The 13,494-nt window shown below is 43.1% G+C and overlaps 2 protein-coding genes across 2 annotated transcripts; one reads left to right on the top strand and one right to left on the bottom strand.

Annotated features, from left to right (window-relative positions):
• Nucleotides 1-7,384: 7,384 nt before the first annotated feature.
• Nucleotides 7,385-10,040, top strand: LOC108051493. Its single transcript, XM_017133622.2, has one exon. The coding sequence runs from the start codon at nt 7,469-7,471 to the stop codon at nt 10,001-10,003; it is 2,535 nt and encodes an 844-aa protein (XP_016989111.2). The 5' UTR covers nt 7,385-7,468; the 3' UTR covers nt 10,004-10,040.
• Nucleotides 10,041-11,641: 1,601 nt separating this feature from the next.
• LOC108051494 (high affinity copper uptake protein 1) lies at nt 11,642-12,612 on the bottom strand. Its single transcript, XM_017133623.2, is given in 2 exon segments — nt 11,642-12,093; nt 12,095-12,612. Coding segments are annotated over 2 exon segments (813 nt in total). The 5' UTR covers nt 12,536-12,612; the 3' UTR covers nt 11,642-11,721.
• Between the last annotated feature and the right edge of the window lie 882 nt (nt 12,613-13,494).

Here is a 13,494-nt window from a genome sequence, read left to right as displayed (position 1 = left end):
TATATATATAACTAGCTAAACTTACTTTGTAAAGTAAGTTGTAGTCATTAAAAAATGTTTTTCTTTATATTTTCTGATTTTTTCACAGTGCACCTCTATGTGCTTCTGATTCGAATTGTAGTGAATTTCTTTCTCCATCGACGGCGTCACCTATTCCTCGGCAGCTGTTCATGTGCTGCTGATCGGAATTCCCGCTTTGTGCTGGTTACTGGGTTACTCGGTTCGCCTGAAGTGCCGTTTACTCATCTGGGATCGAACAGGGAGGGGGGAGGGGGGGGGGGTGGTGGATAAAGTAAGTGAGTGACAAGCGGACTGAAGCCTTAAGCCAGATAGGTTGTATATGTCCTGCGGATGGTTCATTTCTCGTCGCATCGATACCAATTCCCCCAGGACAGTCTCTGTTTTACGAGTTTTCTTACAAAGTAGCGAGGTTGCGGGTAACTTGGTTTTACTTCATGTGCCTTTTGCCCAGTTAAGTTGTTTTCTGTTGGCCCAGCTGGAATTTGCATGTCTGTTCGTTGACATTTTGCTGGGCTGCAGCTGCTGCGGCTTCTTTGTCAGCTTCTTATTTATGCATTTGTATCTTTGTCCCTTGCTGTAACTGTATCTGTATCTGTATCTGTATCTATTGTCCGGTCATTGTGGCGTTTGCGGTTTGTGGTGGCGCAGAAAAAGCTCAAATAAAAAGGAGCAGGGGGACTGCGGTTCAAAGCCCCGGATTGCCAGCTCATTACAATGAAGTGCAACCACAGGAGCGGAATGCCGAAAAAAACAATTGCAAACGGAGCACATTAAGTGCAGTTCACGCTGTGTCGGCTAATGAGCCCCTCTTCACCACCCATCGTTTATCTAACTTTCCACATTTTCGCATTTATAATGCTAATTCAGCAAGTTGATTACATGGCAGCCATGGGGCAGGGCGTCCAGGATGCCGGGATTATAAAATACAACATTGTGCTGCGGAAATGGAACAAAAAGCAGCCCGAAAGCCCAGCCCACAGATAGTGTGCTTCCCCTCCACGGAAAACACTTGCCTTTAATGTGCATTTGGTGGCAATTATGGGCGCATCAGCAGACCGACGGGGAGCACTTTTTGGCCAATCTTCTGCTCCTCCGCAGTCTGCCACTTGTAATTTGCATGGCGGACAAGCATATTTTGTGGCCAACTGACCGACGCCGGCTTTTATTTATGCTTTCTAGTGCACTTTCTACTTTCTCACTGTTGCCAAACTAAAGTGCCGGCGGCTTGGGTGTTCCGAAATTCGTTCTGATGTGACTGCATTTTTTCTACGAACGCTTTTAGCTGCACATTAAGCCATTCTACTTAAATCATAAAATTCGTAATCATATTAAATAAATATAAAACTAGTAAGAAGTAGTTTTATTGCACTAAATTCGTATTTCCATAAATAAGAAAATAACACTACTTTCACTTTTAAAAATGTTGTTACTTAAATTTCTAGGCCTGAATTTCTGATGCACCTATTTTAATTCATATTTATTATTTTATTGAAAGCAAATAACAATTAAATTGTTGCTTTTAATCAATGAGCTTTAGAATAAAAAGGGTATTAAAATATAGAAACTTACTAAGTTGCAATTAAAAACAATTTTCTATTGAGTGCAAGCTTAAAGGATTAAAAGCAGTCATGCGAACTGCATTGTTTCATTAACTTTGTGTATGCATTCAATACCCAAGTTCATTCAAGTTTGTAATTGCAGTCGAGTTATCAAAGATTATGCTCAATAATTAAATTTGTGAATCTGATTTTGGGAACCTCTGCTTCCAGTCCCATTCGAAATCTAGCACATTGCCCACATTGGTTTGGTTGTGGGCCTGTTGTGATCTCCGCCTAGTTTGTTTGCATTTCAAATTTGGCGTGCTGCATAATTTACAATTTGAATCCATCAGCGAACACCCAACAACACGGTTTGCATACATATTTAGCCATCGTCTACTATTTTTGTTGACCAGGAACAACTGCCAACTAAAACGCCAGCTGAAAGCAACATCTGCACCTGCCGAAAAATGGCAACCAAATCTACATTATTTATTAATTTAAATTGTTATTTCAGGCACAAAATGAACAGAGTGGATTATATTAATATTAAAATTTTGCTTCATTTATTACTTATTCATCCGTTTATAATAACAAAATTATAAGCAATTATGCTGTGTGAAATTTATATATTTTTTACAGTGTGCCACTCGAACTGCTGCATTTTTATACCCTTGCAGAGGGTATTATAATTTCAGTCAAAAGTTTGCAACGCAGTGAAGGAGACATTTCCGACCCTATAAAGTATATATATTCTTGATCAGCATCACCAGGAGAGTCGATCTAGCCATGTCCGTCTGTCCGTCCGTCTGTCCGTCCGTCTGTCCGTCTGTCCGTCTGTCCGTCCGTTTCTACGCAAACTAGTCCCTCAGTTTTAAAGCTATCTGCTTGAAACTTTCCCAAAAGTTGTCTTTCTATTGCAGGTAGTATATAAGTCGGAACGAGCCGGATCGGGCCACTATATCATATAGCTGCCATATAACTGAACGATCGGAAATGCCATATCTTTGGTGTTTTTAAAGTTAGGAAGTTGGGATTTTCTATGGGTTTTATTTTTGACTAAAAAATCCGACCTCCCAAATTTCATAAGGATCGGACGACTATATCCTATAGCTGCCATATAACTGATTGATCGGAAATGCCATAACATTGGTGTTTGTAAAGTTAGGAGGCTGGGATCTTCTATGGATTTTATATTTGGTTAATCAATCCGACCTACCAAATTTCATAAGGATCGGCCGACTATATCTTATAGCTGCCATATAACTGAACGATTGGAAATGACTTAACTTTGTTGTTTTTAAAGTTAGGAAGTTGGGACTTTTTTTAAGTATTAAGAATGCATCATATGAATAATTTTGGAGAATATAATTTATAGAATATTCTGCAAGGGTATATCAACTTCGGCTCCGCCCGAAGTTAGCTTTCCTTTCTTGTTCATGTTTAATTTCAGTTAGTGCCGCCTGCCGGAAACTGGAAACCTTTTGGCGGCCATCCAGGGCGAGTGGGCGTGTTTTTGTTTGGCAATTGTTTGGAGTATGTGTTTGGCTACACAAACCGCCACACATGGAACTCTATTTGCCATGCTCGTGTCAGCTTGATGCTTCTGTCAATTGGCCCGAAACTGTGCTCCATGCTCCGCCATTTGGTATGCCGTTGGTAAACCTGCAACTGGCCCAAATCCATGGAGAAATATAGTGGAAACTCATCTAATTGGCATCAAACTTTTTCGACACCTCAACTCTTTAACTGGCCTAGTGTCAGACCTTCTTCAAGCGTTTAATGAGTAGAGAACGTTTAGCATATAATATTCGCCAACACCAAAGTTTCGAGGGCAAAAGAGTTTTAAAACTTTCAAGCCACTCGCATATGAATATTATTTGCTGCACATTTTCCCAGCAGACCGGACACATGCGAAAATATATATCCCACAGCCCCCGAAGACAAAAACTAAGTTTGAACTTGGCTCGAGTGGCATTTCCCAACCATACAACCACTCTCACGCCCTCAGACAACATAAATAAGCAAGCATGAGTTGCCTTTAAGTGAAATTCAATAACGCATAAAATTCCAGGGCACAAAGACCTCCATACAAGCACATGTGCTCGTGGGAAAGTGGGTGGTTTTTGGGTGATAGTTTCCTCAGGCACTCCATAAGAATGCAGGGGAATTTTGCATATTACAAATCATTGTTTGGCTCGAGTGCATACACGCAAAGAAACCCATATAAAAAGGGAAATAATAGACTTTTTTTTTCAAATTTGACAAGGTTACAAATTTTAAAATGTAAATATATAAAAATAATATAAATAACTCGCAACCTTTTCCAAATTTTATACTTGGACTATTCATTTAATATAACCTTATACATTTATCTAAACTAAAAAGTTTATAAGTGCTTTGGTATTGTGACACGACAGAAAAACCCATTAATTCCACTAGTTAATTATCATTAAAATCTACTATTGACTAAGATTCAATTTTTATTAAATCTTTCGTTCCATGACATCTTTTTTTCCGAGTGGACTTTATAAGTTGGCAACAAATTTGTTGAGTCAGCACATTGGAAGCCTTATAAATTGTTGAGTACCCGAGACTGACATTGCTAACTCGGTTATGAATTCCCATTTACTTTTGCATTAAATCCTGGCCAAATATGCAAAACACATTTGCCAGCTGGAAAATTAAAGGCGGGAAACCGAAAGAAAATGGAAACTTCACCCTCGATAAGTCAACAAGTCGTTCTAGCTGTTTTTTGCTAAGACAAATTAAATTTATAAACAAATGGCGCACAGCAAACAGAACTTGGGCTGGCGAAAAAGTTAAGCATCGTGCATTTGCCAAAGCCCCGGGGTTTGGCATCAGCAGCAGCAGCAACAACCACAGGATTCGCAGGATGTGAAGGAGGTGGAGTTGCAGGAGCAACAAGCGGACTCAGAGCAAATGCCAGTTATTATTCTTGTACCCGCCGAAGTACTGCCGCATTTTTCGTGTTTTGGGGTTTTTTCGCATTAACCGAAAACTGTTGAGTGGGTGGAGGTGGAGGGCGGTACCTTTAAAAATGTTTCACTTAAGCGGGGAAGCTGCTCTCGAGCCCCAATAAAAACAAAATGTGTACACGACAAACAAACATAAAGTTAGGAGCTCGTTAAATTACGCCAAGGGGTAAAAATATGCGAACATGCTTTCACTTTTACAGCTGCCATCCGAACGAGCGACCGTCTGTATTTGTACCAGTGTGTATCTAAATAATGTGGGTTGTCAAGACGGATATACCCCCCCTCGCACACGAATCCCCCTTCAGCAGCAGTGCCCCCCTGCGATTCCAATATCCTTCCTAGTTCCGCCCATCCATTGCCAGATAGGTTAAGTGCGCCGCCAGCTATTCCCAAACATATATTTTATAATCCCAGCAGAAGTCGGCAACGCCGAGCACGTGATGCCATAAAGTCGGTCGAACGCAGGAGCGACTTAGCATAAGCCTGGCTTGCGGCATTTCCCAGTTTCCAGTTTCCAGTTCCCAGTTGGTGTAAAAAGCCCCGTTCCCAAATCTTGGCTTTATATATGGGTGAAGGGTCTGCCAAGTTGCCGATTCAGTGGAGCGCACATTGTTAAGGAAAACAGAGGACGCGTTCGGGTGCACAAGGCGCGAAAATCTGATTTAAGAACGGACCAAGCCGCAAAAACCAAAGCCAAAATAAAATTCATGTGCAAAAGGGAAAGGAAAATTAAGACACATACCTTTACATCGCCCTTTGACCTTTAACTGAAATTCAGTCTAAAATATATTTTCCACAAATATATATTGTTTTGCAGTTCAAAAAGTTATTTGTTATTAAGTTACCTTATCAGAAACGCTATTATATTTAAGGGCATTCAAAATAATTTTCCTGATAAAATGTTAAAATGTTTTCATAGACACAAATTGAAACAAGAAACCATTAGCTTACACAATTATAATTGGATTTTACTTGATACATAGGATATTCATTTTGTAGATTGTATAAATCACTCAATTAGGTCAACAAATAAAATTCATTAAGCATTGCAGCCGGCAATAAATACAGCCTAATAAATTTATGTTATTTTAAAGCTGCTTTCGGAAAAACCAATTGCAGGCAATATGGCAACTCATAATGATTGATTCGATATCCAAGTTCGGCAAGGGCAACTACGTTCTATAAATAAGCGAAACGGATGGAAAGGAAGCGATTGCAACTACAACATTCGCATTAATCGCTTCCCCCGGCAAAGAGAAAGTTTATCAATTTCGCCAGGGACCGGAAAAAAAGGGAACGCTCACGCCAAGCGCGATATTAAAAAGTGCCCCAATTCATTTATGGGTACATATTTTTTTTTGGGACAACATCAATAACCGATGAGCTGCCATAAATCCAGGGGCATTCATTTTATGTGGGTCCTGTGGCAACACGGTAACTATAACGATTTCAGCAAACCCCCACAACTGGCAACCTACAACCTGGTCACGCAATCCGCAGAAGGCTGCAAAAAGAGGAAAAAGTTGTCAAGGCACCACTTTAATTTCCTTGATATATGCCCAATGCGATAAGTTTCACCTGACAATGAGAGCATATCTATTATTAAGATCTGGCATCCTGGAAAAGCCGGTCGCAACGAGCAGAAACACATGCCAATGACCGCAAAAAGAAGCAGATTCTAAGCCGGTTCGGGTCATTAACATAAACAACTCTGCCCAGAAAACACATAAGTGGAATGCCAGAAAAAAAAGGGCACAGCCAGCAGAACCTCAACGAGACAAAGGACCCGTGGCTGAAAATATCCTGGAGAGCTGTCAGCCCGGCGGTGCATAAATCATGGCGACCTGCCGGCAACCGAAATAGAACCGAAAACGAAAACAGGGGATCACGATGTCAGCAAATGGCAAAACTGTCATTTTCTAAAGAATTTAATTGACAGTGGAAAGTCATAAATTATATGGCATATCAAAGATGGGCGAACAGGAAGCGTGTCCTGCGGCATTAGGGCTAATTGTGGGGATGCCCCGTGCCACTTGGCAAAACAAAGAAGGTCCTGGGGAAACACGTGTGTGCCCGGGCGTGCGTGAAAGCAAAAACATTCCTATTTGGTTTGCTAATAAATTAATGATACACTCGTAGAGGGCCTGCCTCCAAAAATCTCGGCGCCCGAAAGAATAGAGGACGATTCTGTGACAAACACTTTGGCGACATTCGCACGCGAAGGCAATTTATAGCCCGAAAGGACATTAACGGAAGGACCAGCAGCCGTGTGACGAATTTGGGATGTGTTTTCGAGGACGAGGCGTCACTCTGACTGGCCCAAATAAAACGGTAGCGAAATTCTGGGACCAAATCATTTATCTTTCGGCCATTGTGGAAGTGCTTAGCCAACACTGGCAGATGTAAACACTTCACTGGATCATAAGACTAAGCCTTCGCAAAAACCTTGGAACCGATTCACGGGAAATGTTTAATGGAGAAAAGGAAATACAACAATTAAGGGCAGAAAATGTAGGTAACATTTAGAGGCCACAGATTAAAGCTGTAGTTAAAGCTTAAACTGTTAAAGGCAAAGTTAAATTATGAAAATATCAAACAAATTTTTAAATTTTTAGTACATAAAGCACATCGGCTTTCATGTGTATTTTTCGGTACTGACTAATTTATCAAAGCCATATTTTTTTAAATAATAAAAAATCAAAGAGCTTGCAAAAATTATTTTTGAAATGCTGAAAAAAGCCAACTAAATTGATATACATCATGAATTTTCGTTGAAAGATTTTGTTAACACACTTTTTTTTTTCACACAATACCCTTTGACAACGCTGCCCAAATTGAATTAAAATTTTCCATTGCAAAAGTAAAAGTTTTGGTCGTTATTTTGGTCACCTAAACCAAATTGAAGCTAAAATGGAAATGCATAGGCCTGGCGATCGTAAAGGTGGGGTCACCCAGCGCACCTGGCGTCGCATCCTGGAGCACATGGCTCCGATCAAGGACTGCAAGGTGACCCAGCGGGAAATCTGTTGGTACCGCGGACTATCCCAATCCCAGATGGAGGCAGCCAACAGTTTGGGCAATATGCTGAGGGATAACATGGATGAGATGGCGGTCTCGGGATTGGCAAAGGTTATTGTGCGTTTTGGATTGCACCCCACTCCGCCGTGGGAAATCCTTAACATGGTGATGATTCTGAGCCGGGGAAACGACCTGGCCTTCCTCTGGTTCCTCATGGAAATGTGCTACAAGACGGAGAATCACGGCGAGACCTACAGTGTCAACGAGCAGATCATCATGTCCACCATCTTCCGGCTGGACCTGATTCCCACTCTGAGGGAACTAGATCGCTGGCTTCCATTGCAAAATGCCTGTCAACCGGAAAGGAATAAGGACGAAGGTCTGAGAGAAAGCCGCAGTCGGAAGAGGAAAAAAGATCAGGAACGGCAGAAGGAGCTGGCTAGAAAGGAAAAGATCATGACGCCCCTGTCGCCGTACTTTCAAGAACCAATTATTGGAGGAGGAAGACTGCGACAGGAGCGCCGTTTGCTATCCGATTATCCAGCTAATTCAGCATGCCTTTTCAAAATAGAGGAGGAGCCGCTCGAATCGAGTATATGGTCCCGCTGGTTTGGTAGCTACAAATTAAGCGAGTCCCACCGAGTGGGTAAATCCATCATTTTCGAGGAGATCAACAGCATTTTTGAGTCGTTTAAAGCAGCCTCATTGCCACCCCGCGATGTTGAGTCCTTGTGTGCCCATCACCAGTATATTCGGCAGATGGAAAACTCGCTGAAAGCCCAACTGAAAGTGATGAAGCAGAGAAAATGCGAGGAGCTGATCACCGTCAGGAATCGAATGGAGGAAAAGAAGCGGAAGCGAGTGATTCAGGAGCTGGAGGAAATGAGTGACTGCTATTTGAAGCGTTTCCAGGACATGGCAGCCCGTGCCAGATTGGCCTCCACCAGGAAACAACTCTTTGGCGGCAGTTCCGCTGGGGAATTTAACTTTGGCTTCTCGGAAATGGAACCCAAGTGCGATGATTTTAAAGAGGAAAAGTGCCAGACTTTCGAGGCAGACAGGCCACAGGAAAGACCTGTTACTATAAAGCCTAAAAGAAGAAGTAGATCTGGCAGTAGGACAAGGTTAACGAGTGGGGCCGAACCCAAGCCCAAATCGAAGAAAAAGTCTAGATCTAGATCTAAGAGCAGGTCCAGATCCAGTTCCCGAAGTCGATCCAAAAGAAAGAGCAAAAGACTGTCTAAGAAAAAGTCCGAAGAAGAAATAGTAGAGCCAATCCCTCACCGAAAAGGCAGAGATGAATTCCCGGACATATTGGTCAAGTTACTAAGAGGAGAAAGACCCATTTTACCAGACTGTCCTGACTTTCAGCCCGAACCCACAAAGTGCGCCAAGTGCCATATTTACAATCCCCGAGAGGGTTTGCCCTGGAATCGAACCCCAAAACAACGTCCCAGCAGCCTGATGCAGTTCCTCCAGTTGTGTGGCAAAAAGGAGAATGAGAAAGAGGATTCACATTCCGAACAGCCGGATACGAATCCTTCTTCTCATCCTGATGGGAATCCTTCTTCCCATCCCGATGCCAAGGAGAGTGTTCAGCTCTTGCAATTGGGACCACCAGGCTGTAATTGTATACAGTTCAACTATCGTGAGTTGTTTGGCTCGCTGCACAGGACTCATTTGGACGACGAAAGGATGCGTCTGAAGGAGGCCTTTGTGCGGGCCATCGACGACGATGTCCAGTATCTCAGTGCGGCCCTGAATGGCGAGGAAGAGGGTTCCATAGATGCCATGGTGGACAGAGCGGCCAAGCGGGTTTTCGCCGAGGATGTGCAGGCATTCCACAAGGAACTGGAGCGATTGCAGCGGAAAAAGGCCGAAATGACGGAGCGACAAACAAAGCGACTGAACTTCGGCCGCGATTACTATGATCCCGAAAATCTGCCTTTGATGAAGGAGATGCTCAGACTGGGTCTTCAGAAGGTAGCCAGGGATAAACGGTATGTATTGCCCACCCTGCCGGATGTGCATTCGGTGCCCTATCTCATTGAATGGATTCGACTGCGCTTCGGAAAACGATACTCGCAGAGGGAGAAAGAGAAGATCCTGATGAAGGATAAACTGGTCATGGAGCAACTGGGCCTGGTGATGCGGAACCATCTGGTGAATATACCTTCCCTCCCAGTCGGAGATAACGAAAAGAACATGGCCAAGCTGAGGGGCTTTGCCAAATGCCACAGGGAACTGCACACCAACCGATTTCTGGAGGCCATCATGGAGGTGGAACGGGTCTTCTATTCGGCCATGAAACCCCAACTCTGCCAAGCGGCAACGGAATCCACATTTTTAGCCTACCTGCCCGCCCATTACCACGACTTGGGCTTCACCGTCAATAATGAAAACTTAGTAATGGGGGCTTCCCATTAGCTGCCCAATTATTTCATAAAGACGAATTTTCCCGGAAGCATTGTAGTTTTACTAAGTTCCAGTTGGGTAATTGTCCCATGCAACTCATCGCATTTAATTGCGATTTGGCTAGATTGCAAGTTAAATTGCTCTTTGAAATTCTAAGAAACAAGGCCGATTGCTAGTTTCGGCAAGCCGAAGTTTTAATACTTTTTCAGTCAATAATTTGGCTAAGTATAAACTAACAATTTGTATACAAATGTATAATTTATTTATTTTATATGTCCAAAATCACGAAAAAATTAACTCCAGTTTCAGTTTTTTGGTCAAAACAAAGAGAAATAATGGTCAACGATTAGAATGTCATACATCGTTGAATTCGTTATACAATTTGCAATCGATTGGAAGTCAAACCAAAATTAAAAATGCGAAAATCAGTAAAAAAATTAATTGCTCCAAATCAAACTCGAGTTGCTAGTTCACATCTGCACAAAACAGTTAAAACAAAAACGGCCTTATACATTTGTATGTGTTGGCCAAAGTCCCAAACTCCAGTTTCTGTGTTTGGATCAAAACCACGGGAAATAATGGTAAAATGTTGTTGATGGTCACCCATAAACGTTAATTGTTTGTGGGTGAATTATTAAAGCCGCCACTGTCTTCTGGCCAACTCGCGATTAACTTTGCGTTGGCAACCTCCTCGTGGAATTCAGACTACGAGCTTCTGTGTGCGACGAAGCGAATGCGTTATCCGCTCGGAAAATGGAGTAAAGTCAGCTTATTAAAATATTAATTGAAAGTGGAAGCGTCGATAACTGACCGACAACAATGGCGGCAGCCCGTCCATTTCCATGCCATTTCCTTCTCAGTTCCGAGTCCGCATCCATGTTTTCATGTACCGAAAAGTAAACACTGCTTTATCGCCCTCATAATTATGCCGTAATGAAAGCGCCAGACACGGCCAAATAAACGGCGGCATCGTCCTTAGCTCCTTAGCTCACCTGGGCAGCCATACGAGAACCAGGACTCACAGGGCACAGTATGTGGGTCCTCTCGTAAATGCGGGCGTCCCATAAAGCTGCAGATACAAAAATATCCGAATAACGCGTTAAAATGTCCAGACTTTACTTTAGTGACGTGGCGATACGCTTAGAAACCAGCAGATGTTGTTCATGTTCCTAGACTATTTTATGGTTGCCTTAATTTTAGGCTGAAATGTATTGACTTAACATTTTCTTTATAATTTTAACTACACAAAAAATGCGTTCCCAAAAAAATACGGAGTTGGCAGAATTAAGGCAAACTACCTTTGTATTTATTATTGGAAAATCTAATCTCCTTCTAAAATGTCTGAAAATACTTCATTAACAAAAAAATAAATTTTCAAATAGTTCACAAATAATTCAGTATTTCTAACAATGCAAATTCCCTTAAAAGGGAACTAATTAATCATGACCCATTGCTACCCAAAAGTCAGCATACCCTTATCCCCATAACCTTTTTCCCTACCTAGCTATTTTGCGCATACGCCCCGTTGGCCATAGCCACACGAAAACCCACATTCTGCAGATGCCCCTTAATTTCGCCGGCAGAAGATGCTGCATTCATTGTTTTACGAGCCATAAACATTAACAATTAGGCCGGGTACCCAAGCCGTTATGATTTTTACAGCCTGCTTTAATTAGAAAAGCACATTAGCAGAGGTCCTAGACAGCTCGTCTTAGTCCTATTTCAGCTGTTCAGTTGCAGTGGTCATGGACGCGGGTGCCGTAGGCGAAGAAAATGAAGTAGCCAACACCAGCGCCCAGCAAAACGGCCACACAGAGCCACACGTTGAAGGTCATGAAGACGAGCATCAGCAGGAAGGATATGAAGACCTGCAGGACGTGCAGAAAGGTCTGCAGGAGGTGCATCCTGGAGCACCAGACCTGTAGCCTCGAGGTTTCGCCAGATTCCGAGGGATCCTGTTGCACATGATGGTGGGTGGGTGGTGTATAGATAACCGAGGACTGAGCAGGCGGAGAAGGGTTGCCATGTCCGGAGGGCTGAAGTGGTGGCATCGAGGGCGACCTTGGGCGGTAGGCGTAAATCTGGGTACCAGACTGTTGGCTTGGCCCTTGGCGGATATGTCGGCTGGTTGTAATTGTAGTTGGCCTCCCTGTACCGCCGTGGTTGACCATACTGATCCCTTCCACCCGCCAATCTTCTCCTGTCCCACGCAAATAGCCACTCTCTGAAGAACTTCAAGGCCTCATAAAGCACGGCCACCAGAAAAATGAGCAGACAGGATAGAATCAAAGCCAAAGCGGACTTAGTATGCCAGAACTTGAACAGAATGGTCTCCGTATCGCCGGCATGGAAAAACATCGACATGGTCATGTCGTGTCCCTCTCCTCCGTGATCCCCGTGCTTCGTATCCGCATGAGCTCCATGATGCGACATCTCAGGCGAATGGTATCCTTCGTGAACTGAAATCGGTGGACTAGGATCAGAGGATCCATGGGAACCGTGATGGACGTGACTTTCAGAAGCATCAGCTCCATTGTGATTCATGGTCAAACATCCGTGAAAATGAATTTGAATTGTTTAATTGTGTAAACTCGATCGACAATTAAGTGACAGCTTTCACAAAGATTTCGACAACCAGTTCGCTCAGCGTAACCTTTTTGAAGTAGATCTGAAGTAGACTGACAAATTAGATTGAATGACAAGAAAGCGATAACTAACATTTAAAAAAAAACTATAAATGCACTACAATTTATCCGATAAATCAATTGGGTTGTCTGATAATTGCACTCTATTTTATAAAACTAAATATAAGAATGCCTGCCTAACTACATCCCCTTTTGAGTGCTTTTCTATGTATAGTTGCCAGTTTCGTCCGCAGCCCAATCTCAATTCGGTTGTATCATTAACATAAATGACAGGCGGGCAGAATATGCCACGTGCCACAAAATCAATGCAGTTGCTGTCCGTGGTCCGCTTTTTCTCGTATAGTACAGTATGCGGGCCGGGACAAGCGAGCAAATTTGCTGGCGCTAATGGAATCCATTTTTCACCAGTCGCACGGATGAGACGAGTTGCACCGAAATCCTCCAATCCTCCGGCCCAGCCATGCATATTAATAAAGATTTAAGCGTCAGCAACCGGGGAAATTAAGTTCGTACACTGGGAGCCCAGCTCGAGCACTTACAATTGCTCACGAGCCGGCCATTAGATGGTGTAACACCGAATATTAATCATACGCCGTGTTAATTTATGGCCCAGCCACTGATTGCTGAACAAGATTTTTTAGCCAGACGTGCTGCAATCTTCGGTTGCCCTTTTTCGGGAGTGTACGTGGCGGTGAAAGGAATCCGTGGCCATATCCCTGCTAAAATGAAGCCACTAGCTGTCGCTGGGAACGCCTCGCTGACCGCCCATTAATGCCGCTGCTTTGTGCAGGAGCACATTAATCATTGCGAACGCTGCAGCAGCCATCGCAGCATGGCTCCAGTGTAATTTTTTTCCTT

Source organism: Drosophila rhopaloa, unplaced genomic scaffold (assembly GCF_018152115.1).
Source record: "Drosophila rhopaloa isolate 14029-0021.01 unplaced genomic scaffold, ASM1815211v1 contig_167, whole genome shotgun sequence".
Classification (NCBI taxonomy): domain Eukaryota; kingdom Metazoa; phylum Arthropoda; class Insecta; order Diptera; family Drosophilidae; genus Drosophila; species Drosophila rhopaloa.
This window is presented reverse-complemented; position numbering and strand designations above follow the sequence as displayed.

Coding starts and splice junctions, on each gene's coding strand:
- LOC108051493 (XM_017133622.2), top strand. CDS start 7,469: ATGGAAATGCATAGGCCTGGCGATCGTAAAGGTGGGGTCACCCAGCGC.